Source organism: Zerene cesonia, chromosome 13 (genome assembly GCF_012273895.1).
Source record: "Zerene cesonia ecotype Mississippi chromosome 13, Zerene_cesonia_1.1, whole genome shotgun sequence".
In the NCBI taxonomy this organism is placed as follows: domain Eukaryota; kingdom Metazoa; phylum Arthropoda; class Insecta; order Lepidoptera; family Pieridae; genus Zerene; species Zerene cesonia.
Genome location: NC_052114.1, coordinates 2,573,957 through 2,601,646, shown reverse-complemented (window position 1 = coordinate 2,601,646; position 27,690 = coordinate 2,573,957). Strand labels below are relative to the sequence as shown.

The 27,690-nt window shown below is 32.4% G+C and overlaps 1 protein-coding gene across 1 annotated transcript in view; it reads left to right on the top strand.

Annotated features, from left to right (window-relative positions):
* The window catches only part of LOC119831500, a 211,537-nt gene that overhangs the window by 87,467 nt on the left and 96,380 nt on the right, over positions 1-27,690 (top strand). The window contains exons 3-4 of the mRNA XM_038354894.1: positions 1,569-1,777; positions 10,836-10,971. Coding sequence (XP_038210822.1) covers positions 1,569-1,777; positions 10,836-10,971 — 345 coding nt within the window. The remainder of the gene's footprint in view (positions 1-1,568; positions 1,778-10,835; positions 10,972-27,690) is intronic.

Sequence of the window (27,690 nt, the reverse complement as noted above, 5' to 3'; positions counted from 1 at the left end):
AGCTGGACAAATGGAATAACATATAGGCAACTTTTTATTCCGATATTCTTACGGGACTTATGCGGGTGAAACCGCGGAGCGCAGCTAGTATTTCATAAATATGAAAACCGCATGTAAATCTGTAGTTTTCGAACAAGTATATCGAATAGACAGACATGCATATGCAGTGGAGGATTTTGTTTTATTATATTATGTTAATCATTAGGAATTACGATTTGATGATAACCCTTAATCCATATCATGTGTCATTTGGGCCTAATTGTTGTAAATTATGATTGGCACTTCACCTGCATGCCTTCATTTGAATTGCAAACAAAATTATCGTTAATATGCAATGCAAAATAATAAGCTAGTATTACCCATAACTTGTTGAATTGTAAGCACATTGCAATAGGCAACACTTGATGTTACGTAATTGTTTGCTTCGTGGGGACGTGGGGTTAAAAGTAACGTATGAATACGAGCAGATCCAAAACACATATTCTATTATTAATTGAGAATTAATATAAAACTTTTTCACTGTTTTATGTATTGTTGATATTATTTAATTTATATTTAAAATTTTAGTAATCTTATCAAACTTTAGTATGGTATTTTACGTATTTTGAAGTTAAAAATCAAGTTCACTAAATTGATCACTACATCATTCTAGAACTTATGAATCTTAGAAATTAAAAACTTTTTAACGGATTTTAAACGCGATTTATTCATTATATTATTAACCCGACGTTTCGAACACTTTACAGCGAGCGTGGTCACGGGGAGACCGTTAAAAAGTTTTTAATTTCTAAATGTATAATACTCGCGTAAAATCAAACACAAGAAAATACTTATGAATCTTGTTTCAAATTGATATAACAATCGAATTATGCATAGCGAATTCTTTTTCATTTCAGTCAAAGTTAAATAATCGCAAAATTAAGGGTACAATGCGAAAATAGGAATGATTAATTTAGAATGAATAAAATATTACACCGCTGTCAGTTGGGCGCGGTTTCGTGTTAATATACGTCGGCTGATGGCGGTAAAAGAAAAATACGGTTTTCGGACAAATGCTGGTGTAATGTGGGCAACACTGGGAAATTGATTGCTGGCTTGCAGAGTTTTGTTGCCGTTCGCTAAATAAGGGAGAATTACGTGAATTCAGTGTCGCTTATTTTGTGCTTTCTTTTTCTTTATTAGATTATGTTGTTTGCGCTACTTAGGCTCTTATGGTTATTTAATGAGGGCTACAAATGTTCGTATTTCGTTAGTGTGCGTGTGGTGTTATTTTAACAATTTTGTGAATCGAATTTAAATAAAACAATTAAATTACCCGACAATTTGCAGAGAATGATAATGGAACATTATCAGACAATAAAAGTTGTATTTTAAAAGTATGGTCTCTTTTTTCGTTTTTTTTACAATTGTTTATTGATATTGATTTTTGTTTACCTAATATATGTGATGTAAATATTTATTTTATTATTACGTTAATGAAGAACCTTTAAACATTATATAATATGCAGCCAGTGAAAAGTTTATTGCAAGGAAATTTTATGCTTAAATACAAAATTTCTTTATTACAGATACCATAGCCTTACGAGATGTACAAATGATAGCACCGTCAGCTGTCAAACTCGGAGACACAGTCCTGCTTGGCTGCAAATGGGCTCTAGAGGGTAACGAGACTCTATACAGTGTGAAATGGTATCGTGGTAGGCAGGAATTCTTCAGCTATTTGCCAAAGGAGTACCCGTTCACGAGGATATTTGCGCAACCTGGGATTGATGTGGATGTAAGTATTTAATGATATTCTTCATATTAGCCTTGCTTGTCAGGATGTGTTGGGGAAAAATATAGCCTCTGTCACTCGGTTTATGTTAAAGACGTTTTTGAAATTTGACGAGCACTTTTTGAATTAAATCAGAACACACAAACAGATGTATTGTATGTGCATTTTATAACTTTAGTTTAGATTTTTTAAAAGATGTTGCCATTGCTAATGAAAGTTCACTTATTAAATAGCCATGAGTAGCCATGGCCTAAATGTTGAAGCAGTATTAATTTCAGTGTGGGAAGTGTGAGAAGTTTGGCGCTAGAAGACTAATAAAGTTCTATTTTTCTATCGTCTACTGCTATACCCTTTACATAATCTCTTTTCGGAGATTTCATAAACCCATGGAATTAAATATTTTGGCCTTGAGATTTTATTTGAAAAATCCCCAACAATATCACTGTATTAGAAATGAGAGCTTTGGGTATGAAAAATATTTATTTTCATTTAATCAGATTATGCTGTACGTACAATAATCTACTTGGAAGGTCTTGAGAGCTTGAACATAGCAATTATTATTTTGTATTTTTTACCAGTAAAATAGACATATAGCTGTTACTTCAGTCACATAACTGCTGGGAAATTTAAACCAATCTTTAAATGAATTGAAATAAAAGATAGAAAAATTTTTAATGTGATCATTATCTGTATGTTATGTGAACTAATCATCGATCATTAATTCATTGTTCAGTGCGTGTGAACTCTTAATTCATCAAATGGCTACACTGATTTTTTTTAAAACTTTTGTGTATGTTTAAGTATATTCAAGAGTAGTTTGCATTAACCATTCGAAAACATGCGATGCCGGTGGCAAAAGGTAGTTCAGGATGAAATATATCTAATTAAGAGCATCCACCCAGAAAGCATCCCGATTTTCATACAGGAAGAAATGACCCATCTGACACACGTTCTAAGCACCAAGTGAATATTTGGGTGTAATGCTTTGAATTTAAACGATTTATTATTGAGACAATTCCATAAAATATTGATAAATTTTATATTCATAACGGTTTATTATTGAGACGATTCCATAAAATATTGTCTTATAAATTTTATCTTTATAATTATTTATATCATGGTGCTTCTTATTAACGTCTATACCTTATAAATTAAGGCAACATAAAAATTGAAAGTCAGTTCCATTCAGCTAGAAATATCAATGGTCAATTAAAGTTGATATTTCAAGTGACGTAGTTTAAAAGTTTCAAAAGCAAAGCATTCAATTAGCTGAAAACTCCGGCTAGTGGAACATTTTTAATACACCAGCATCATTTGGAGCAACAAGTATATAAAACTTGTTCTGGAATAATTGGACTGTTCCCTCCAATCTTCATATAATTATAAGCATTTTATAGCAATCGATAACTTTCTAGTGTGTATTGTGGAATACGAAATTACGGTATAACTATTGGGGGCCAATTTTCTTTAAAATAAAAGTTTATTACAAATATGAATTTCCATTGGATGTGTATATCAAAATATCAAAATCTACTCAATGGTGTTGATGTAAGGTACATTTTGGGAATAGCGGGGATTTTTTTTATGTTGAAGCGTGCAACCGAATTGGTGGTTCCCCTGACATCATTGAATGAATTGTAGGTGTAGTATTTTATTATAGAGGGGAAATCTTGCAACCTACTTTCGAAAATTAAAAAAACTAAAAGTTCAGACTATCGTTTTATTGTAAATGTCGTGTAGGTAATGTATGGAAAAATACAGATTTGATTATAATAGCCTAGTTTATGTTAGTTTTTTTTTATAATGACTAGGCTACTACGTGTTACGTAGGTGTTAATTTTACATTATTGGATATAGGCCGCCATTTGTAATTACCCAAATGCACTTATGGGAGACATTTTTAGAGCTTTTTTGTAAAAAAACCATCTTTCTATGTTTCGTAAATGAATTAATCAATCGTACATTGGAGTATTTATCTTCTCAAAGCAAATAATATACTGGAAATTTATTCCTTTATGCCTACACTCGTTTGCCTTTTAAGTATTTCAAAGAGAATGGTAAAAATATTTGATCATTTCTAAGTAAGGGATGGGTCATGGTATCCGGTATTGGTTGTACGGAGGTTCTTACAAACCTTTTTTGTATTTAAATTTGAACGGAACCCAGTTTGGGACGATCACGGAATTCAAAGGTAGATAAAGAATAAAAGCGCAAAAATAATGATTTTTAGACGGAAATATATCAGAACTCTTCTTTTAAATAAATATTATGATATACGGATAAACAATTCTTTATTGCCCACAAAATTGACATAAAAACATCACAAGCAGAAGAGAAAATATGCACAAACTTTGATCACTCTTCAAAACGAAAATAAAAAAAATCTTTAAAAAATTGCCTACAAGGTTTGATTTCAAGACACAGCTATAATTTATGAAATCGTATTACATCTTATCCTTACTAATACTATAAATGCGAAAGTAACTCTATGTATCTGTCTGTCTACTGTCTGTTACGCTTTCACGCCTAAACCAGTGAACCGATTTTGATGAAATTTGGTACAGAGATAGAATAAACCCTGAGGTACAACATAGGCTACTTTTTATACCGATATTCCTACGGGATACGGACTTACGCGGGTGAAACCGTGGAGTGCAGCTAGCTTGATATAATAAGAACAATACAACATTTGGGTAAAGAAATTACACGTGAAGTTAATGTATCTACTCTTTTTTGTAGGTCGTATTTTATAGATCCATGTAGGGCATCTACTCAAACAAAGAAATGTGAATTGAATTTGTAGCTACGAACAATATTGATATTATTGCGAATCGTTTTTTAACCAAACGAAATAATATTGGAAAAAATATTGTACTGGTTACAAATAGAACGAATTTTGTCCCCATATTTTTCTTGTCGATTTTAAACTTTGTCACGTTAAAGTTAGTTGTTTTCTTTTTAAAAAATTCCCTGTGTTATAGAGATGAAAATATATGAATGATATTTTTGTAATAATACTGTGGATACTTCTTATAATAATACTAGGCTGCACGCCCCGGTCCTGCCCGGGCAGTCATTTATCGTAATTGTAATAATATAAACCATCCTATCTTTTAAGTGTGATTAAAATCGGTTGAGCAGTTCAGGATTCCATCGTGGATACGTGACACGTAATTTATATATAGTAATATAACTGTTGATTATAAGAAGGTAAAGAAGAGATTTTTAGAACTACACATAAACAAACAAAAAATGAGCAGAATTTTTATCTTAAAATGTAAAATTTATTCTTAAGTAAAGTTTATCCCTTAACTAGCTGCGCCCCGCGGTTTCACCTGCGCAAGTCCATAACCTGTAGGAATATCGGGATAAAAAGTTGCCTATATGTTGTTCCAGTTGTCTAGCTGTCTACGTACCAAATTTCATTGCAATCGGTTCAATAGTATTTGCGTGCAAGAGCAACAAACATCCTTACAAACTTTCGCATTTATAATATTAGTAGGAAGTAGGAAGTAGGTTGGTTCATGAAAGGAAATTGTGAGAAGTTCGTCAAAATTCACCTCGTGGCTACTACCAGCCGACGCGTCAAGCTGAAATTTATTGCTGTTAATGTTTCAAAATGTTCAAGAAATTTCCAAACCCCGTTTTTTTCCCAAAACGTTTCGTCAACGGAACAGGAGCTGGTTGGTACGCTGGATACGCTACCACCGCCCATGAACACAGCAGAGGCGAAAAGTCGTTCGCAGACCTTACCTCTACAAATGGAAATGCGAGTACATACACAGAATGCGAATTTTATAGTAGGAGAGAGATTATTCATTTTTTAATTTTCCCGCGGGAAGCAATTTTCACTTTGAGATAAAAGCATCCCAGTATATTTGATGTGAACATTGATTTATTTTTTCATCCTTCGGAGATTTTTATACATCATGTATGAGATATATGATTATTTAGTGATATAACAATTTAAAAATAGACAATGTCACAATGTCAGCTTGTATAAAATAATTGGTCCTTTTAATGGCATTCAAATAAACGCCCCTTTCGTCTTTAATGGATGTAAAAAAGAACTTCGCGATAGTAAAAACAATATTATCAGGTCGTTTTCGCGCTTTTTACCGTTTATTGTAGACAGTTAGAGTAAATTCGTTTTGCGACCCGTTAAATTTCTCGAATAAACATAAGGTACATTTTAGGCTATTCGTGTTTATAGTAAACATTATTTGTAATACCACTTAAATTGAGATATACATTGCATTTCCCTGGACTTTATAGCGTTATGTATGTTATGGTAATGTTTTTTTTTATGTAAAAATTATGGATGGGTATTTATGGTAGTATTTGAAGTGCAGTGTAGTGCAGTGATGGGACCTCAGTGGTGAGGATCTCGGACTTCAAAATCGATAAGTCGGGGTTCGAGACACACGCCTGGTGCGTGCAGGAAATAAATTGATTTTTCACTTTATCTGCACATGTGGATAATATCATCACTGCTCGAAACGGTGAAGGTACCGGAGTGAGGAAATCGTGAGGAAACCGGCATGTCCGAGAATTAAAAGTTTGACGACATGTGACACCTGCCAACCCGCACTTGGACAGAGTGGTGGATTATAGCCTGAACCCTCATAGGAGGTCTGTATCCTTTACTAACTTTTTAATAGGAAATCCATGCGTCAAAATGAAAAAGCAAACAGATTATATAAACCATAGATTCAATTGCTTTTGAAGTACAATAGAATTCAACTTATTATTTGCCATAAGTACCTACAATAAAAATCAAAAAAGCTATAAAATATAAGCGGCAATTAAAACGATTATCGTGAAAACAGAGCAAAAACATTTATAGATAAACAGGGCAAGAAAACAAGATCATTAAAACAGAATTATGCTTTTATTTCTCAGTCTCATAATTATAACTTCAAGGGGATCAGAAAAACTTTCGTCTTTCAAAGTAACATTTTCCTGACGCAAATGAATAAGAGAATGTTGATATAATAAATGTTATATTTATTTCTTCCTTGAGAGGGTAGTTTTATTACAGTTGAGCCGTATTATTAAACCAGTAACAAATATTATACTGAAATTATAATGAGGAAAGATTATTTTAAATGTGTAACGAACAAAAAAATTATGGACTGATTCAAAAAGTTCTTTCATCAAATCTGAAAGATGGTATATATTTTAGTTTAGTTGATGGATCATTTAAGTTGGGTAGAGTCGGGGCGCGCAGCCAGTATTAATAAAAAACAAAAACTACGTAACATTTACTCGCTTTCTTTGTACATCAGAGTATACCTAAGGAATTGTATGTATTGTATGAAATATGTATACTACATATGATTTATTAATATATCGAATAGTTCAGAAACTATCAAACTGGCCTAAGGTTTTTTCAATCTTATTGCAATACATAAAAAAAATATTTCTATGTTCAAGAGTATTCATCATCATCATCGTCATCAGTTGTCAGTGCTCCCACTGCTGGGACACAGGCCTCCTATGAGGGTACGGGTTGGCAGAATTCACATGTCGTCGAACTTTTGATTCATGGACATGCCGGTTTCCTCACGATGTTTTAATTTACCGTTTTAAGCAGTGGTGATGTTATTCACATGTGCAGATGAATTGGTAAATCAATTTATTTCCTACACGCTCGCCCGACCCTAACCCCGATTTATCGACTTTGAAGTCCGAGTTTCTCACCACTGAGCCACCAACCAATACATTAAGATTATATGTAATGTATAAATTTTTGAACAACTGAATAATAAAGAAAACAATAAAATAATTTAGAAAACTTACTAACCAGAAAACTAAATATTCTCAATCATAATTACTAGAACCACAGGCGACTAGAAAGTTAATTAATGAACTTTTAACTGAAAACAAATTTGTTTTTATGTGTTTATACGTTTCACATTCAATGCCTTTCATAATTGTTAAAAAGCTAGCATCAAAGGGGTTAAAAAACATAAAGAGCTGTTTCAGTCAGACGATAATAAGAGGAGTGTTGTGAAAAATTAAAATGACCCAAGCTTGGTCAGAGTAAACAAGTTCATTTATGGACTGTGACGTCGATATCGAAGCGACGGAAATAACAGCTTTGAATATAGATTTCCTTTCTTGTTTTAACGTTCTTATAAATTAATCTAAATATATAACTCAAAGGTGACTGACTGACATAGTAGACGCAGGCATCCGCTTAGATAAGATTGGTAAATTCTACCCCCAAGGAGATAAAATAGGGGATGAAAAGTTGTACCATGAAAATTTTATAAGACCGCGCGGTCAAAGCTGCGGGCAACAGCTAGTCGTCACTTAACGTAGAATGTCTTCCCTGTTGGACGGTTGGCTTTAAATGACAGTTGTAGAACAATCTAGACGTTCGTCCAAGCTAATTACTACATTTATTGATTATGGTCCTTGTAATACGAGAACATTTGCAGTAGGAAATATCTTCTAAAATGTAGAAGATAGTTTAATAACGTAGTAATAATCGGTATAATAAACATACTGTACATACTATCCTTGAATTCTACATCCTTATAGGTTCTTTGATCTTTCTCTTTTGTACAATCTCTTCAGAAGCGAAACTAATTCGAAGACTTTTCCTCGAGAGACAATAAAATAAATATATCGCTTCGATATTATAAATGCATAGTGCGTAATCACGGAGTAGGGGTGGGCAATCTTATTTTCCAATGTTGGATCAATACAGAGAAGTGGGACAAAGGATATTACTGGACATAGAATGAAGAAAAAAGTTGCTTTAATTACAGTCCGCTTGCTTCGAAACTAAACTGTTTTGCTGCACACTCGGTTTAAACGAACTCTTTGAGTAATTATAGGACACATTATAAAGGCTATATGGTATTTTGTACAGTTTTTCTTTGATGAAAATTATTAGGTAATTAAAAACAATACAATGTTTATGTGGTACTAGCGTGAAACGTGACTTCACCTGCGTTCGTTGATCACTCCCATCTGTTGGTCTAATTTCGCTTACTGCTGTCATACTATGTCATCGGGTACTCTGCGCATACCGCGTTACATGCGACCATAGAACTTACGATCGTAACTATATCACGACGAATCAAAAGAAAAAACTTTTGAGTTTGAGCTTGAGTTTTATCACTTACTACACTTGAATACTTGTAGATTATAGAAAACTAGCTAGCTAGCTGTGTCCCGCGTCTTCATCCACTGACGACTTCTACATTATATATACTGAAAAACACAGGTACAATAGAATTTATGATAAAAATTAGTAAAATATGTTAGAGAACTAAGATATTGTCAACCCTGAAATTGAATCGTAAAAAATATGCTCATCCTGCCAGCTGTTTTGGGAATCAAGTGAAACTTTATAAACCATAATGAAATAAGTGCTTGTTTCATTTTTATTAATCGTAAATTTATCTAAAATTTAAAATTTGAGGCAGGAGCAGATGTAAATCGAAAAATAAATGTCCATATTGCGACGTTCATTTAAAAATGTTTGATTAATTGTGAGAATTGAAAACATAATTTATCCAAAAGTTTATCTTTTATTACTCTCTTTCTTGTGATAAATATAATTTCTTTCACTCAGCAAAGAACTCTTACATGTAAGGATTACTGACAGTAATAAGTTATTTACAAATAATGTGAAATTATCTGATACGTTCACAAAAGAACGGTGAAGTCTTTATTTGTCTATCAGAATGCCTCATAATTAGTTCATAATTTCTGATTATTGATTAAGTAAGTCAGACTCAGCCACACAGTTTTTTTTTAATGAGTTGTCTTTTATTGCCTGTGTTCTTTTAATTGATTATAAGATTTATATATATTGCCAGATAGTTATTTAATGGTTTTACTTCGATGGATTATTTATCTAACGAAAAATAATTCGTTAAATTGTAAGCTAAAAAGCAAATACTCAGAAAAATTCAAAGCGCTACACTATGCAAATATGTTAAAAAAAATTTATACGCATTTTAACATAAATAAACACTATAATTTAATAAAGATAAATAACAAAACCATTCCGCACATTATACTCTATCACAAACACACAATCCATGAATATTTCAACTATCAATATGAAGCAAAAAACTTTTGCGAAAATGTATACAGGTATCCAAGGAAAATAGAAAAAGGTCGGAACTATTATGCATTCCCACATCGTACCTTCGGCCCTCAACCAAGCGTATCGTTTGACATAGGAAACCGTAATGATATGATATCATAGCACGACAAAACCTAGCTTCCGTTTGACGGGGTCACGACAGGCCATGTGAAGTTATTTGTGAAATAAGATAGGACTAAAATCTGACTACAATTGGACATAAAATTACCGTCCGTAGACTGTTGTAATATGTATATTGTAGCGAGATAGTTCCAGTAGCCAGCAGTTAAGTATACTTATCTCGAATGATAAGCTGTTTGTAAATTATATTGTATTATATAAATACAACTTCTTACATATAAAACGACCGGCATTAAAATGCAGCAATGTTTTAGTCGTCTTATTAAAGACATTGTTAAATAATCATTCCGCTACTTAGAACGTGTTATCTGTTATCTTTCTTATTTATACATATCAGTTTGTTTTCAATATCGAATTACTGAATCATAGTGAATATTATTATTAAAAACATTGTATATAACAAACTAAATATATTTCACCCAATCTAGCAGCCGCTTCTACTCGCGTGTCATAATGCTGTCCAACAGATCCAGTAAGCGTTTACTTGACGAGTTCACACATTCATAACTTACAAATTCTACAAAATAGATACACATATCCTACTTCCAACTTAATATTATAAATGCGAAAGTTTGTAAGAATGTGTGTGTGTTTGTTGCTCTTTCACGACTACTGAACCGTTTGCAATGAAATTTGGTATATAGACAGCTGGACAACTGGAATATCATAAAGACTACCTTTTATCCCGGTATTCCTACGGGATACGAACTTACGCTGGTGAAACCGCAGGGCGCTGATAGTACTATATAATACAACATAACACATGCATTTAATAACCAATTTATATATTAATTGCCGCAATGATCACAGGTATCAAGATCGACCTCCCAGCAAGTGGTCCTACGGGAGGCGAGCCGAGCGCTGGCGGGGAGGTATCGCTGCGAGGTGTCCGCCGACGCTCCTTCCTTCCACACTCAAGTGCGTTCAGCGTATATCCACGTAGTCGGTGAGTTACGTAATACTAATTCAATCTTCATTCCTATTACATTTCTTCTCTGAGCTAAATTCGTGTAGGCGTGTAAACGTAGGCGCGTCGCCTTGCATTGTACTATTACTTTGAAATACACTATCGCGTTATTGATAAGTATCGTACAAATAAACCAATACAGTGATGTCTTTTAATCATAATATGAACAAGGATTACTCGAATGTTCGTTCAATATACCACAGATAATGTAATACAATACTAGTACATTACATTGTTTTATATTCATAATGCTGTTTACTATTTCATATGATTTATTTACGTATATTATGTAAAAACATTGTTTTTTTGTTATGTTGCCTTTACCACAGATTATTTAAGACAAAACAGTTGACGTCATTTTAACAGGCAGCTAAATTAAAGAGAAATTTCACAATTTTCTTGTCATGTTCCATCAGACATCCAGAACATAAAGCGAAAGCACATAATGCTTTAAATCTTACAGTAAATTTAATTTAATTTAATTTAATTCAATTTATTTCATACATACATACATTTTTGACATTTTTAAAATTACAATTTATAGCAATTACAATTTAGTTTATATAAACGGTTTGTCTTACATATATTTTTAAATTAAATTCGTAAATAATGGATCTAGAATGGAGCAATACACTACTGGAATAAGCTTAAAATAAACAAAAACGCTATCCTCGACCGAGAAATGGTTACAATTGAGACGGTCTTATTTACTAGTGGTTGGGCGCCGTGAGGTAAGCAATAGTCTCCGGGCTGAAAGCAACAGTTTAAGTATAGTGCATAATGCTTTCTTGTGAACTTCCATTCAATGAATATGAAATGACTAGTAAATATAATATGTAGCAGCAATCTTCATAGTTAAATAAACTAGATATTGTTAAGAAATGGCTAAGGTGAGAAGTTTAACGAAACGTAATATAGTATGGTGTAGCGAATGTCAATGAGTCAAGTCATTATGAAATCATTCGGTTACTGTTATAAATAAATAATTTTGTGAAACAATATGCACTGGTTCATACCAGAGACAAGTAAACACAGAATACTTAATTTTTCTATACTTCCTCTTAATTAATAAACATCTTATTACGCTGTATATTTTTTATCAAGTTATAAGTACATGTTATATCCTTCTTATATTATAAATGCGAAAGTTTGTAAGGATGTGTGTGTGTTTGTTGCTCTTTCACGCAAAAACTATTGAACCGATTGCAATTAAATTTGGTACGTAGACAGCTGGACAACCGGAATAACATATAGGCAACTTTTTATACCGATATTCCTACGGGACGCGGACTTACGTGGGTGAAACCACGGGGCGCAGCTAGTATATCATAAGTGAGTTTTATACCCAGCTAAATATGTTAAAACATACACGTAACATTGCTCTTCACATAAAACAAATCACTTGCGTGTGTGGGGTAAAACAAGCAATGTTGTTCATTGCTTCGTACACGTTCATTACTTCCTAATTTACTATTTTGAATACTCTTAACTCTTTTATTGTTCTCAATCAAAATAATAAATAATTTTCTATAACAAACAGCTACAAACCCCACCGCGTCTCACTTGTACCGTCTTTTCTTACTTTCATAGTTTGACTTTATTTGCGTTTCTTTTAAATCGTCGCTATCCGATTTATAGTTCATAACAACAAACAATATCTTTCTTGTGATCTCGTATATTTATGTTTATGTTGAGAAATAGATAGAAATAATTTATTACAACTATTTCTACGTACTTTTATTGTTAAGTATGGCATATAGTGAGCTAATATTGTGTATTAACGCTTCAAGACTTTAAAATTGAATATTAACCCTTATAGGATTATCCGTATCCCGTATCTGTATCCCGTAGGAATATCGGGATAAAAAGTGGCCTATATGTTATTCCAGTTGTCCAGCTGTCCATATACCAAATTTCATTGCGATCGGTTCAGTAGGTTTTGCATGAAAGAGTAACAAACACAAATACATCCTTACAAATTTTCGCATTTATAATATTAGTAGAAAGGAAAGTAAGAAGTAGGATTCCCTTGGTCGCGCCATCACGCGTAAACGGATGGACCGATTTCAAAAACCTTTTCACCATTAGTAAGCTGCAATTACACTAATTGACATAGGCTATATATGTACCACAGGTGAACCCGGGGTAAACAGCTAGTTAGAAATGAAATGTATGAGAAAAAAGACTTATTTCGTAACAGTTTTAAAATCTATTTACACACTACTAAATTGTAGTATTTAGTACCGAGTGTAGTAAATACCCGATCAATACTGCCGCCGAAGTTGCAAGACAGTATCTTGTACGCGTGAAGTTGTACTGGACTGTAGTTTTATTCAATAACGGTTTAAATATTGACATACTTATTGAAAATATAAATATCATAACCATAAAAATGTATGATCCATTATTATAATATTGTCTTAGGTGTCCCGGTATTCATTGTACCTTATTAATACATCGCAATATACTCTTTCAGAAAAATAATTATTAAAGAATAATTGAGTTTTATAAAAACACTAGCTGTGCCTCGCGGTTTTACCCGCTTAAGTCCGTATCGTAGGAATATCGTGATAAAAAGTTTCTTATATGTTATTCCAGTTGTCCAGCTGTCAGCTGTGATAGTATATCGTTAAAAGACACTATTGTCGTCTCTAGTTACAATAACAATTAGGCACATAATATAAAAGCATTTATAAGTGTATTTTCTCCATATTTCCAGTGTTTTCTCCTTGTGAAGATGTGAAAAAAGGATCAGTAGCAATATAAAATCAAGCAGTTCTAAATAAAGCCAACCCGCATCGATTTAAATTGGCGTCTAACCGTAAGATATAAACGTTTTATGCCCCTGCGGTTTATTATGACCGCAGGTTTGAAAGGACTTAGTTTCAGAGTATGTTTAAGTGAAATTTAGTATAAGTGTTGTACACTTCACGCAACCATCAAACCAGCTAGAGTTGAATTTCCACAAGGGACTATTACTGAATCTGTTTTAGGCTTATAATAAACTAACTTTTGCCCGCGGCTGCGCACGCGTTAAATTCGCAGTAGTTTAATAGATGTTATTATACATATAAACCTTCCTCTTGAATCACTCTATCTATTAAAAAAACCCATCAAAATCCGTTGCGAAGTTATAAAGATTTAAGTATACACAGGGGCACTGGGACAGAGAAAGTGACTTTATTTTAGTATGTAGTGATTTACGATTATCAAATTCTAATACCAATCGACGTACTGTTATGTACTACAATGTTTTATCCCAAGGGAGCATTTATTCGAGATAAAAAGTATCCTATCACCCAAGTCAGCTCATACCCTGTCTCTATACCAAATTTCATCAAAATCCATTCAGTAGATTCAGCGTGATTGACGGGCAAACATCCAAACAAACAAACTTTCATATTTATAATATTAGTGTGAAGAAATAAAATTATTACTTTTTGAATGGACTAGAACATACTTTTAATATATTATGGGACAGTGGATGGGAATTGACATACTTTAATGACGTCGAAAATTTCTCATATGTTCAAAATAAATTACTTACGATGATGAGATTCGATGATACTTGAAAAATTATAAATTATAAAGTTTCAATAACTCAAAATTTATTAAAATATGTATCAAATACTATTATTAGATGACATTCTATGATAAAGGAAGGTAATATTATATTCTAAGTTCGAAGTAAAATATTTATCTACCGTCCGCCATAGCGTACAAAAAATAAAAATAACGTTCCAGCTTTATTTTTAAATTTATATCAGCCAGCGCAAGCGATCAAATCGTTTCAAATTCACGATGGACAATCAAAATCGACTATTCATTAGTCTCTAAAGCGTGACCGGGTATTGGGTAATCGATTCAACGTTTCGAATGATAAATTCCATTCGAATCGGAGTTTATTCCACGATTTTATCGATATCAACTGCTATAAAAGTGGCAGCGGCGCAATGAAATTTTTAAGAAAACTTTCCGCAAATTTTATGCTTTCACTCACTTCGCTTTCCGATGCACCTATGTATGCTTGTTGAAATAGAATTTCTAGTTCCCACTTGCAGTTGTTGCCAATAATAAAATATTTCGAAGTGTATAAATGTACAATGTTATATGAATATTTCTAATTTAAGCATGGATTGGTCTTCTATATTATTTAAAATCTTAATAATGTTATAATGCAATATAACACGATGTCCTTTATTCATGGATTAGCGGATTTCATTCGTGGTACCCGGGTAAAAATAGCCTGTGTGGTAATCCAGTTAACTATAAAAAGTAAAGCACTGAAGTAGTATGCGTTTTCGCGTAAAAGAGTAACAAACATCCATACTTACATAAGGTAGGATTATGTGTTGCTTTATTTATATTCAAAATTATTTAATGTGTTGTTCTCATATTCGAAAAAGCACAAAATTTTGAAGATTTTAATGAATAAATAGACAATAACAGACAATAACTTTTTACGGTATTAATATTAAGTTTTTTTTGCAATATTCAGTATAAGTCAAATAATAACTTTATATAGTAGAAAAAATGTATGACTAAGACTTGTAAGTAAAAATATAACTGTACGTAAACATGTATACATTATACATTACTTTTAAAAACATAATGTTCGTATACCGTAACACTCCATAATACTGAAAAGTGCAAAACATCCACTCTTATAATTACTCAATTCCAGTAGCAAAATTTTAAAGCAATTTACAACGTGCAAAGTAATTAAAAGCGTAAACACATTCCAAGTTTAAAATGTCTAGCGTTCAACAAATCTTCGCACAATAAAGTGGCAAATTACCTCAAGTTTGAGGCAGGTGGCGCCCGCAGCGCTTCCGGCGGTGACGTAACGGCCCACTTCCGGCACGTCGGCCTTCTCACTCCACTGAATTAGATAACCTGTGCCCTAGGCTTTGTGACGTGTTGTGTGAAATTGAAATAATTGTACCGCCCATTAAGGGACGCAATTGACTGAAGAATAGCAATATTTTATAGGAGCTGAGAGCTAATTGATTTCGATGCTAATTGGAATGCCACCAGTTATTGGATAAATAGTCTCATATTGTAAGTATGGTCGCAGGGCCTTACAATCGATTTCAGAACAGAAGGAAGTTCTGAAATCAACTGTATTATTTCTGATTGTTACTTTCGACAGGATGAACTGATTTTGATGATTCTCTTTTTATTTGATAGTTTGTTCTTTTCATGTGGTCCTATATTGTTAAGTACTAGTAGTAGATTTGATGTAAAAAATACACACAGATGATTTGTTTTTGAGAGTCGCTTGAAAACATCAGACTCGACGACTTTCATTTTAAACACAAATCCTACTAATCCTACTCCTACTAATATTATAAATGCGAAACTTTGTAAGGATGTGTGTGTGTTTGTTGTTCTTTCACGAAAAAACTACAGAACCGATTGCAATGAAATTTGGTATGTAGACAGCTTGACATCTGGAATAACATATAGGCAACCTTCTATTCCGATACAGGATACAGACTTAGGCGGTTGAAGCCGCGGGGCGCAGCTAGCTAATAATATGTCTGCGATTGGAAACTGCAAATGAAGATGTGCTATTGATTGCTATATACTTTATAAAATAATATACCTATAATGAAATTATTAAACAAAGTACTGTACCTTTGTCAGGGGTAATAAGATAAATTAACGTCTACATTACACGCTCATTCTTAGGTTAATTACATTAATTATGAATAGCGGAATTTAGTCTCAAATTTGATTTAAATAATATCCATGTGGACTAATTAACATGTTTATCTTTAATTTAGCGATAAAAGTCTGGTAACCTAATTAAATTAATGTAGAATCAGATTTAGCTAGGTGTAAATCTTGAAATTTTCTAATTTATCTTGCCATAGCAACTGTTGCAGAGTAGGTAATTGCTTTCTACCTCATGATTAAGATGAATGAACAGAATTTAATTCTAAGTTTAAATTATTTATCCGTAGTGTGTAAAATGGAGACCCGCTGGTTGAGTGGAATTGGGTGAGGTTTTTATTTTTTCTTGTTTAAATTTTAGTATCTCTTTATTATAAGTCCAATAAATCTTTAATTTATAACAACTTCTAAGTTTTTTTTTTTTTTATTTTAGATTAGGTTTGGAATTTAAATTAATGCTAATATATAAATTTTAATATACGATGTTGAATAACGTATATTTATTCAACATATGCATATAGGTACATGTAATAAAAATATTTGAAAAATGAAATAAATAAAGACTATAGTAAACGATATTAAATTAACAACTCATAAGTATTATGTATAGAAAAAGACGTAAGATTAATTTGTTATAACGAAAAAGGCAATAGAGAGAAATAAAACACAATATTGCTAGATACCTGTATATGTATGAACGAATATCTTAATGAAACACATCTTTTCATAGTAATAATATGTCATTTAGACAACCTTATTTGTAAGTATCAAAGGAATAATATTATAGTGTCTTTCTATGTGTGCGGGTAGATTTTGGCGGCATTTGTTTAACATCTAAGTGACAGCTGTCAAAAATTTATTTTTTTATTCAGCCATGTATACCGAATTACTATGCCAAGGTACACAAATGTGCGGTATATACTTCAATCTATATAACTTATAAGTCAATGGGTATATATAATGAATGGTAATTTTTTATGATTAAAATTAATCTTAAAAAGAAACACTAGAACGAACGATTTGCATTTATTTCACAGTATGGCGGAGCAGTGCCACTTAAAAACCGTATCTTCTACGTTTGGTGGCCCAATTTTATACTATAGGGTTTTCTGTGTCTTTCAGTTTTTTGTATGTTCGACGTAGGTTTTTAATACTCCATAACGATGATCTCAGGTGATGATAATCTTCAAACAACATTAAAGCTATTTTATAACATTATGTTAGGTTACAGAAAACTGAAAAGTAGCAAGTTTCCATACAGTTAATATTGGTTTAATACAGCGGAATAAATATGTTTACCTGATAATAAGCGGCTTATGTCGAATTTGTACATAATAACATTAAATATTCTTCAATGGAAGTAGGGAAGAGTAACAAATAATTTAACTAAATTACCCAATGAATATCCAATTAACTATGATACAGTATAACCATATACACCGGTTTCTTATATCATCTGTAATTTGGTTCCTTTTTTCCCTTATTTATCTTATTATAGAAGCCTCTGCCTTCTGCCTGGTCGTTGACTGGAGGTTGATTGATGAGTCAGAAATAATGTTGACAATAACAATACCCTAGCTCGAGGCTAGGCAATGTTAATCTCACATAATCAAAAGTTACCGATTCAAAGAATAAAAAAAGTCATCATATTTGTACTTAGTATATTATATTACTAGCATTCCGCCCGCGGCTTTGCCCGCGTAGTCGCGGGTAAGATAGACCCGGGGTGTTACCGGCGAAGTTTCCGTTCCCGTGAGATTTCCGGGATAAAAACTATCCTATGTCCTTTCTCGGATCTAAAACTATCTCTGTATCAAATTTCAACATAATCGGTTTAGTAGTTCTTGAGTTATAAATAGTGTAACTAACACGACTTTCTTTTATATATATAATATATAGATTAAAGAGTGTTTCTTTTTTTTTAATTCCGTTTACTCAAATGTAGTTTAAAAATTCTTTTCGAAGAAAACAATCATTTAAGCAAAATCAAGCTTGCCAACATTCATTTAGGTTGTATTCACAAAACCTATGAAAAGCAACAGTTTTTTACGATCTAAGTTAGCTGGTTTATATACATAAATAAATTCAACCTTAGTCGCATGAGTTAAAGTCGGATTTCCTACGTTAAACTACACTCCACCCGGAATGGAAATTTCGGGGACGTTTTTTGTTGTTGATTGTGTATCTAGTCATTATAATGTTTTTAAAATATTTTTTGGTAATGGAGAGAGAGAAGAATATGTGACATTTTTTAAATAATAATGAAAAAAAAAAAGATTTTAGATTTAAAATAAAAAAGAAGTATCCATAAACTAGTGTACTAATACTTACTACTAATACTAACCAGCTCTCGTGATCCCTTCATTAAAGCGGCTCGTTGGAACACAGTTTTATTCGGTAGGAATCCGACATAACCCACGGCTCCTTTCCCCGGGGGCCGTGACTATCTATGTAGATTTATATCCCCATTAAAAAAAACAGTAGCAGTCGTGGGACTGCCGATAGAAGTGAAAACGGAACTATTAAGTTGAGAGTAATTAAAACTATATGCAAAAATTATATGAAATGTTTTATAGCTATAGATATATTATTTTCATTAGCATGTCGGTGACGCGAACCGAGGATTTTACCCTCTACCAAAACGCTCAACGCGCCTAAAGAAGTTTTCGCTTCAAAAAAGTTGAGGCTAGATTAAAGATATCGTATCATATGTGTTTCATTAATTCCCTATGAAGTACGTGATTTAAACCTTACCGTAACTATTCCATGTACTTGTTCTATTTCGTCCTAACTCAAACCGTTTTCCATTAGGGTTGAAAATGATCTGAATCTGGCCGAAGCCAACGGCGCAGTCGGTCCGCTCGCAATGATAAATTGTACTAGAATGTGTTAATTATTTAGCGAATTGTTTTATCAAAATTTATTATAGCAAATTTATCTTCAACGTTTTAAAGCAGTTCGAATAATTGAAGTATCAGATTTATTAATTACTAGCTGCGCCCCGCGGTTTCACGCGCGTAAGTCCGTATCCCGTAGGAACGTCGGGATAAAAAGTTGCCTATATGTTATTCCAGTTGCCCAGCTGTCTACGTACCAAATTTCCTTGCAATCGGTTCAGTAGTTTTTTCGTGAAAGAGCAACAAACGCACACACATCCTTACAAACTTTCGCATTTATAATATAAGTAGGATTAGTAGGATTTTTGGGTTTGTCCAACAGAAAGCTTATCATCCGATTGAAATTTGAAATAATGCTTATCAACCGACGTCCCAAAAAGCAGGAGTTTCAACAGATTTTTTTTTTAATTTTTTGGTTGACTGTATGATTCAGTGGCTTGCAGCGGATTGACATTTTAATAATTATGTAATTTTATTTACCAATCATATAGTTCAGAAAAAGAAAAATTAGGAACGTTTTTTTTTATAAATCATCATCATCAAATGTTATAGACTAATAATGATGAAAACACACTTGTAAATTATATCAATATCCAATTGTTACTTTCCATGCGATATTCTGATAAAAAATTACGAGCAATCAATGAAATCTCAGATCCTTTCTTAATATTTTTCTCAATTTTTGTAAATATTTTATGAAAATCTGGAAAACACATTTAAGCTCACATATTCTAACTTAAATATTATCTAAAAATTCAAAAGACTCTCTAGTTCACGTGTTGTCGTTCGTATTCAAGCGATAAAATGATATTGTGTTTGAATCGAGTTAAATATAATATAAATATATAAAACTCAAAGGTGACTGACTGACTGACATAGTGATCTATCAACGCACAGCTCAAACCTCGGCGGATTGGTCTGAAATTTGGAATGCAGATTGATGTAATGACGTAGGCATCCACTTAGCAAGGATTTTGATAAATTCTACCAACAAAGGGGAGTTTATACCATGAATATTTATTATGACCGCGCGAGCGAAGCTGCGGGCAATAGCTAGTTCTGCAATAAGTGCATTTTCGAATATTTAAATAAAACAAATATTTAAAATCTTTATTACTTTTACACACACATAAGAACCACAAATAACACACACTTGTCTAAGGTTCTTAAAGTTAAATGTTGAGATAGAAACATGAATTCATTGGATCCTGCTAGGCAATGCTTACGTTTTATTTTCAGGCATTTTCCCATACATTTTTGTGAAAAGTAATTTACAATCGGAATATGTTATGAAACTTGTTAATTACACCGGAACGTTCTGACCACGGACGGTATCGACTGAAATCGACTTTAAAGCTAAATTGGCCAGCACTGTGCGCAAGCAATCCGTGGAGTAAAAATTTAATATCTGAAACATAAACTCGCTTTTTCGTCCGCGTAAAGAACTTTTCATTTTCGAAATTGGAACACGTTTTGATCTGTGTGGTCTCTTTAATTTTTAATAGAACTGCTGATATTTACGTAAAAACAAATTACATGTATTCTTATCAATTCTAATAATACATAGATTTATAAAGAACAGTTTGTTTATTTGATTTGATTGATTAATCTGTGGAACCACCTGACCCCACCGGTGCTATAGGCTTATTATCATACCACGAGCGAACATAGACTGATCGTTAGTATAAGAAAAAAAATAATATTCACTATTTTCCTTTCACTCACCCATTTATGCGACTAAATATCCGCATTTGAATATTAATTCAATTTACAAAATAATTGTTTATCTTACTATAAATAATACCATAAACTATATGCAAATAAATTGTAATAACAAGAAAATTCATCCACTGTCTTGTTAAAATTATAAAATGGCACTTAGGTATTTGTAACTGTTATATAAGTTTATTTTTATGTGATAGAGCAGGCATGCGAGCAGACGGGTCACCTGATGTTAAGTGCTCCTCGTCGCCCATGTACTCCCACAGTACAAGGGGTATGGTGTGTGTGTTGCCGGCCTTTAAGAAAGGAGTAAGCTCTTCTTGAATGTCCCAATATCGTAAACGTTTGGGAGCACTGGGAACACTGCTTGCGGAAGCTGATTACAAATTTTATATCAGTTCCATAAGTTGTATCTATTTGCTAACAGATTGGTTATAATTTCATACTGTATCAAAAGGAGACATTATCAATAAAAAGCATCTTAGTCTTACTTATATAATACACATTTAAATTCCATTCATAAAAGGTTAAAACCACTCTTATAAACAATATCTGGAATACCATTTTCTTAGTTACTCGTTATTAAGTTCTGATTAAGTTTTATACAGTCAGATGCTATTAACATTTCTCGGCTGAAGTTCGCCTTAAGATTCTGTGTGAAACTACCGTTACAGTAAATTTAATTATGAAATTATTTAGCGAACATTGTTGCAGGAGTAAGTATGTAAACGACATTATATAATTTTGTGATCGCATTGTACTGTTGGATGAAGTTTAAATACGTGGGTATTACTTGACGAAAGGAGTGATAGTTTTATAAGCGAATTGGGAGTCAGTTTTTCGAATGAGGAAATGAGAATTCTAAAAACATCTCTTTCTGAATCTCCAATACATAACCTTAGCTCGTTGTCTTAAATTTGAAAATCGATTGACAGTATAACGCCGGCCACGGTAGGCATTTGCAAATAGTTTTTCCCTACGTGAGCGTAATTATTCGTTTACCTACGAATGTTTGCACGAAAGTGAGTGGCCCCAGTAAGAGCACGTTTTCATATAGACCTATATTATTTCTGTGATTTTCGTTTCTCATATCTTGGAAGTGTTCGAATTGAGTATTTTTTTCTATGATTTTGATTCAATAATTGTTATTATATTTTGTTCGTAAACAATTAACTTCCTTATATTCGGAAAATATGTGATAAGTATGTGGAAATAAATTACTGTCTTTACTTATACTGACGTAATGAAACGTAGGAACATTATAAGTTATTTAACACATGCCGTATCATAAATGTAGCAGCAAAAACTAAACACAAACCAGTAGCGGTGGATAAATAATGAAATTATGGCTCATTTTAATTGACTTCAAAAAAATAGAACTTTCCCAATTTTTTTTTTGTTTGCTTTCTTTTCGTAAGTTTTTACTGGGTGAACCGATTATGAAGGTTTTTTTTATTTGAAAGCTGGTGTCTCGTGTTTAGTCTCATTTAAATTGGTCGAGTTCTGACAACTACAAAGCGATTACCTTTTGGTACAAATAATTATAGATAAAATATTGGAGTTAGCATTATGATTGTTAATGGTTCAATGACATGTGACATCTGCCAACCCGCAATTGGCCAGTGTGGTGGATGAACTTTCATAAGTGGCAGCTCTATCCCTGCAGTGGGATATATGGGCTGATAATGATGATGTTAATAACTTAAAATAATAGAAAAAAAACAGAGTAAAAGTATTACGATAAATAAATAATTATTGATTAGAATTTATGACGTGACTATCTATAATAAACTCTGTAAAAATCCTCCAGGTATATAGACTAACCCTTCGATTTTAAAGATGTGTCCTATGGAGAAATGAAACCACGAATAAATATCCATTTTCTAACACGTTGATAACACTATTTAAAGAAAGAAGCGACGAAATATGACACGGGAAATGTGTAGTTAATAGTAAGGACAGACTAAACTAAATACCGGTCGTGTACTCATATACAGGCTTACATAAACCGATAGATCAACTCATTTAGTCTTGTGTTAAACAAAGAAGCTCCTTACAACCTATTGAGTCTGGAACCCTTTATCTCCAACATACATCTTGTGTTTTTTATACACTCAATTTAGATTTTCTAAGTGGAAAGTTCCGTCTATGCTGGAATAAACAAATGATAGCCATGTTTGCTAGAACTAAAAGTTCCGGGCGTCCGTAGCTTGAAATTACACTATCAATTTTACTTTTTCTAGCAAGTAAATTTAATTAAATTGATGTTTGCGGGGATCTTCGAGGATTTTTCTTTATTAGTACTGTGTTTACAGTGACCGGACGGTGCAATATGGCTGACATATTTTCATATTGTTTTCAATGGTGCCTGATTGAGATATTTTATGGACTTGCAAAATGTAGGTTATATAATGAGACGGATACAAACATGAAGTTAATTAATTACACATAAAATAGATATAGTCTTAGCATAGACTTATTACACACACCTAAGTAAGTAAGCCTTTGTACAGTCAGGCTTTGTCAGTCTTTGTACCGACAACATAGTAGGCTATTTTTATTTATTTTTTTTGTTTAATATTTAATGGCTTGGTTACGAGACCTTTAAGTCAAGCCTTATTTAGTAGGGTATTTAATTTTATATTTATGTTGGTAAATAAAGCTATTTCTACATATATTACCATTAGTTTAAATGTCCACTTGCTGTGACCCGCAGTTGAAACCGCGTAAGTCCGTATCCCGTAGGAATATCGGTATAAAAAGTGCCTATGTGTTATTTCAGTTGTCCAGCTATCTACGAAGCAAAATAGTATTATTATTCACCAATAGATGTCAGGGAAAAAAAAACACGAATAAAACACGAATATGACATTTTCTAAAAAAAATTCCTAGCTAGATCGATTTATCGCCCCCGAAACCCCCTATATACTAAATTTCATGAAAATCGTTGGAGCCGATTCCGAGATTCCAATTATATATATATGTATATATATATATATATATACAAGAATTGCTCGTTTAAAGGTATAAGATATTGATATTAGTATTTTTGAAATTTAGTTCTGAATATGAATGTATGTTACATGACTTGATGTTTTTGGGGCAGATTTTTCGATCCATGATGAAAACTTATTCATAAAAAGTATGGCCGGTTTCAAAGATATCAATCTAGAATCTACAGATTAGGATTAACAGTTTGTTGTTCATTGCTTCCTCATGTTCAAAGTTGCCATACATTGGAAAACGCCATCCTTAATGCACAGATTACTAAAAAATTTTAACCCAGCGTTAAATAATTCCATTTCAAAAATACGTTCTCATTGGCGATCTTTTAACATTTTACAGGAGATATTTTGGGCAATGCTTTAGTGGGTAGATAAGTAGATTTGAAAAATTGCCCCAGAATGGGTAAATAATAATACTACATATTATATGAAACATAATATGGAAAGGGATTACCATATGACATATTGTTAGTAGAATAATACATCACGTTTGTTTGGAGATTAGCTCTGGGCAGCCCTAAGATCAAAGCTTAATATAGAACATCCTTCCCATTCATCAGTTTTACTTAGGTCCAAGTATTATATATTGTAATAATAATAGTTATTATTTGATAAATGATTATCTTTGTTTTAGTATATTTACTAGTATCATAGTTTGTTTCTATGGACACGGCTGGTAAAGTAGGCTAATATTAGTCTTCTAAGTACATGTCTTAATATGATATATAGAGGTTTGAGATTTTTAAGACTTAGTTTGAAGTTCGTTTATCTTAGGACTTAGTTATGTTATCGATAAAGCCAGACACTATCAGTCTGATATGGGTTTATGTTATTTACGGGTAACAAGTAAAGAAACAAAACTCTGAAAATACGCTTTTGAGCCTTACTGTTCGACGAAAAAATTAAATAGAACTTTAATTTTCTTTAGAATTTCATCTCGGACAAAATATCATCTATCCTCAACTAAGAATTAAATGTATAAGTTCCTCATAAATTAAAAAAAAAAATCTAATAAGCAATACGATAAAGCAAAACACAAAGTGGGGAAACAATCCCACTCGTAAAGGCAGAACAAGGCATTCTTTCCCCGGACATGCAATTTCGATTCGGAAACTGGGATACGCTCGCAACAAATTAAATTGGCGACTAAGATTAACAGGGTAAATGGTCCAATTAGTGTTTCGGTGGGCTACGGGACAAACGAGATTGCGCTTCCACCTGCTACGTAGTGCGATGATGGTTGCAATCTGCTTCTAAGCGAGGCTTGTAAGCACTGGATAGTTTTGGATGATGTTTTGGTGACTGGAGATGTGGTTTTAAGTCTATTTGTGTCTATTTGATTAATAATAACATGGTCATAAAGGTATATACATAAAGTAATATTACTATCGACACTTATATTATAGGGAGGAAGATTTACAATTTTGTATGTCTGTAACGTTTTCAAACAAAAACAGGATTGATTTCAAATGTTCTTTCACCATTAGAAAGCTGCAACTTCACTGAGCAACATAGGCTCTATATATACCAGGGGAAAAGCCAGGACGAGTTACTAGTTTAATATAAGTTAAGACAGTCATCTTTTTTACATGCGCCATCATAAAATTAAACTCACTTTAGTCTGCTGAATACAAAAACCACTTCAGAATATTGCTGATCATTTTGTGCAATTGTTCAGTTGCAAGCTCAAAAGTTACTTCATTATTATTGATATTAATATTTCTAACAATAAACTACCGATAAGAGTAATCATTTCAAATACAGTCTCACAGCTTGAAACTTTTAGAACAATGTTCCGGGCATCACTTATAATAGCTTTCGGCATATTTAATAGTTTATATTTAAAAAGATAGCAATGAAATACACAAAGTACTTGATATAGTCAAAAACGACAATAATATATTTTGTCATTTCAAAGGTAATATGGTAGCACTGTAATATCCATCGCATATAAATACACTAGCTACGCCTCGCGGTTTCACCCGCGTAAGTCCGTATCCCGTAGGAATATCGTGATAAAAAGTTGCCTATATGTTATTCCAGTTATCCAGCTATCTACGAACCAAATTTCATTACAATCGGTTCAGTAGTTTTTGCCTGAAAGAGTAACAAAAAAAACAAACACATTCTTACACACTTTCGCATTTATAATATAAAGTAGGAGTAGGATTATAATAGGAGTAGGATATACTTACTTCAAGAGGCTTCATACACACACCTCTTATAGTTCGTGATTTTATAATGCGATTTAGTGAATGGAATAATGTGCCATACATTATTATTAATTGGTACTTGGCAGCACGATATCACAAAACCTCTTAACCGCTTAATAACGACCAGTCAAAGAGCTGCTTTTGAGATACACTTTTTTATTCTAAAGCATAGATTGGGGTGTTTTTACTTCTCTTATTATCTTCAATATTTAATATTTATTCATTTATTATTTATTTGTTACAAATGTTAAGCATTATAATAAAAAGAACGGTTAAATCTCATTCTTCAAAGTAAGATTGTCTGATAATTATAAAGATACAATTATATTTTATGATATACCATAATTTTCGTTTAAAAAGCATAGATTGGTTTTTTCTTAACTTAATCTCTTCATCATAAACGTTATGAATTGATAAGAGCGAACTTTAATATCGGGTCTTTTTCAAAAAAGATTTTCTACTTTATTATCTGCTAAATTTTACAGTTCGTCTATTTTTATACAGTTTTTAAGTTATTGGCTCGATTCCAAAATACATTAAAGGTTTTTTAATAAATATGTATTAAAGGTCCTTGTTTTGTGCTTGGTATAAACAATAATGATGCTCTATATGTATAAATATGATTAATAAATAAATATTTATGTAAAAAATTGACAATTGTACGCCACATGGCAGATCTTAACTTAATCAATAACCTGTGAATCACAATAAATCATTTTGAATTTGAATTGAAGGTTTGTAATATATTTACGTGAGTTAATAGTATTTGCGTGTTTAAATAGATGAGTGAATTCCGAACTATACTGCACATTGTCTTGTGGTTACAGGACAATGCCACCACATGCCCATACATGGAATCACAGAACAGTAACAATGTACGTTTGTTCATCACTGCTCTCCTCTTAAATGGCTAGATTATTTTAAATTAAATTATTGTCTTTTGGTAGATACAATACAATGCCGCGTTCAAATGCTGGTTATAAATATAAAGAGAAAGTTAAGTCCGTGAGTTTGTACTAATTTGCAGAAAGTAATAAAAAGTCTTTCATCAAATATTGTTTTTTGTTCCATTTTAACCCAGGTTGAGCGGCCAGTAATAAAAAAAAGAACGTTATATCATTCTAAACGATAGAGAATCGATTTCCAAATAATAACATTAGAATAGTCTGCAATTCCCTAACT